This window comes from Bison bison, unplaced genomic scaffold (genome assembly GCF_000754665.1).
Source record: "Bison bison bison isolate TAMUID 2011002044 unplaced genomic scaffold, Bison_UMD1.0 scf7180017864181, whole genome shotgun sequence".
Classification (NCBI taxonomy): Eukaryota; Metazoa; Chordata; class Mammalia; order Artiodactyla; family Bovidae; genus Bison; species Bison bison.
The window spans coordinates 1,711,969-1,714,230 of record NW_011494753.1 but is presented as its reverse complement, the minus strand read 5'-3'; the positions used below and the strand labels follow the sequence as shown (position 1 = coordinate 1,714,230).

General features: G+C 50.3%; 1 protein-coding gene across 1 annotated transcript; it reads right to left on the bottom strand.

The window, feature by feature from the left end:
• Positions 1-904: 904 nt before the first annotated feature.
• On the bottom strand, positions 905-2,256 carry MESDC1 (mesoderm development candidate 1). The gene has a single exon (XM_010843238.1). The coding sequence runs from the start codon at positions 2,175-2,177 to the stop codon at positions 1,614-1,616; it is 564 nt and encodes a 187-aa protein (XP_010841540.1). The 5' UTR covers positions 2,178-2,256; the 3' UTR covers positions 905-1,613.
• Between the last annotated feature and the right edge of the window lie 6 nt (positions 2,257-2,262).

Genomic DNA, 2,262 nt, shown 5'->3' with positions numbered 1-2,262 from the left:
GCAAATTTAAAGCATGTACTAGTTTTATCCACATAGCTCTCTGAGGATAGGCACAGCAAATACATGTGTTGTTTTTTTCAGTGGGAAAATGTTCAAAAGTTAGCTAGGTTCAGTAAAACCATACACCTCTCCCCCAATATTTTTTTCTTAAAACTGTCTGCAGAAAGGACCCGCTACCTTAAAGTAATTCCAGATTTCACTGAACAAAGCAAACAACATACACGCAACCGGGTCGTATCTTAAACCAAGGTCACAAAGATAACCCCTTTGCCTGCCTTCATGCCCTGGGTCTAGAAAGTTATTACCACTCTTTTCAGAATTCTTCCCCCTCCACTGAACACTCTAGAACAGTCTACATTTGTTTGGTTTTCTAAAATCAAGAGCAGTTGGTTCTTGTCTGAACAGACCTGTCTACATACTCTCATTTGATATACAGTACTTTTGCAGGTCCACACACGGATTCCCGTACATGCATTCCACACGGGACTAGCAAGAGCCTTAATCTGAAAAAGACAGGCGGAATACAAATCAGACTGCAGTTAGCCTGAACCCTGTTCATTAGGACAGAAAGATGAGACGGGAACAATGGATGCAAAATTACTTTCCAGGAGAAACTAGAAGACAGAAAAAAAAAACAAAGAAAACCCAAACAGCCAACCTAGCACTATAGGTAATCTAACCATTGTATGTGTCCCCTGCCTTTACAAGGGGACAATTTTCTTTTTTACAAACAGTTCTCTCTTGAATTCTAGGCTGTTCAAATAAGTTAACTCTTCAGGAAAAAGCATAAAGGGGACCCACCTCACTATTAACTGAAGCGAAACCTTTCTAGGGTGCCTTTCCAGGAATGACAGGCAGCCTGCAACATTACAATTATTGAAAAATCAACAATCATTGCAGAAAGTAATCTGAGAAACATAACATTTTAATAGATGAAATAAATACTCCAGTACATGCAAGGTAAAAACTTGACATGGGGCGGGGGGGATCACTCTATAGTGTAAATTAAAAAATAAAACACACACTCACAGTAGCTTTCTCCCCCCATTTGCAAATCACATGGCAAAGTCATACTCTTTCCACACCAAGTATACGCCTAATCCATCACGACTGCTTAAAAAAATAACAACATACAAACAAAAGGTAGCTACATCCATGTCTAAGGAGTGAAAACTGAGGTAACCTTTTAATTAGGGAAGAAAATAAAAGACCAAAAAAGAAATGAACCCATGACCTCCTTCCTGCCCAATTAATAATAAAATTTAGTTGAGGAGTCCCGGAAGGGGAGCTGGGGTAGGGGGCGGGGGTTAACCCCGTAACTAGCAGATGTCACATCTTCCACCTGCTGGTCCCTACTGTGCTTGGGCTGGTGGGGCACAGGGGCCCTCAGAATGCGTGCATAAATGGCATGTATGCATGGCCCTGCCTTCTGGAAGATTCCTCACGAGCATTTAACGGAGCGGGGGGTAGGGGGGAAGCTTCACCGTTGATTTCTTTGGTATAAATGGAAAAGGGCAGAGAATATGTTATCTTCCTTTAGCCTGGGAGTGGGTTGGGGGGATGGAACAGGGAGGGGATGAGGGTGAGGATTGGGGGGGGGGGGGGGTGGCTAATTACACAGAATTGGAATTCACTGGCGGTAAAGTCCTGGGCGAAGACCTCTCCCTTAAAGCCTGAGATAGCAGGGTGCAGCCTTCAGACACGGCGCAGGCCGAGTTCCTCAGCCTCTCCCTGTGGTCCGACATCTTGGCGCCCCCGTCGGGGTGCTGCGCCAGATCCCTGAGGCACTGGGTCAGGAGCACGCAGGCCGACACCACGCTCATGGCGCCTCCCAGGATGGCGGTCTGCACCGCCTTGCCCTCGGCGCTCACGGCCGCCGCGCGACCCAGGAACTGCGGCTCGGTGGCGAAGCCCACCAGGGCGCCAACCGCCTGCACCAGCGGCCCGCTGAAGAGCGCGCAGCGGCTCCGCGCCAGCTCGCTCGGCGCCGCCTTCACCTCGCGCACGCAGGCCAGCAGCGCCGACGCGCTGGTGCTCATGCACTTGACGCCCAGCTTGAACTGCTCACGCGAGAAGCGGTCCCGGGACTTGTCGCTAGCCAGGGCGCACGCGTCCGTCAGGAACTTGAGGTTGCGCGACAGGCCCTGCGACACCTCGAGCAGAAGCTGCGGGGTCATGTCGGCCAGCGGGGTGGCGCGCAGCACGGCGCAGCCTTGCTCCACCTCGTGGCGGCAGCGTGTCACGCGGTAGCGGTCCACCAGG

Coding starts and splice junctions, on each gene's coding strand:
- MESDC1 (XM_010843238.1), bottom strand. CDS start 2,177: ATGACCCCGCAGCTTCTGCTCGAGGTGTCGCAGGGCCTGTCGCGCAAC.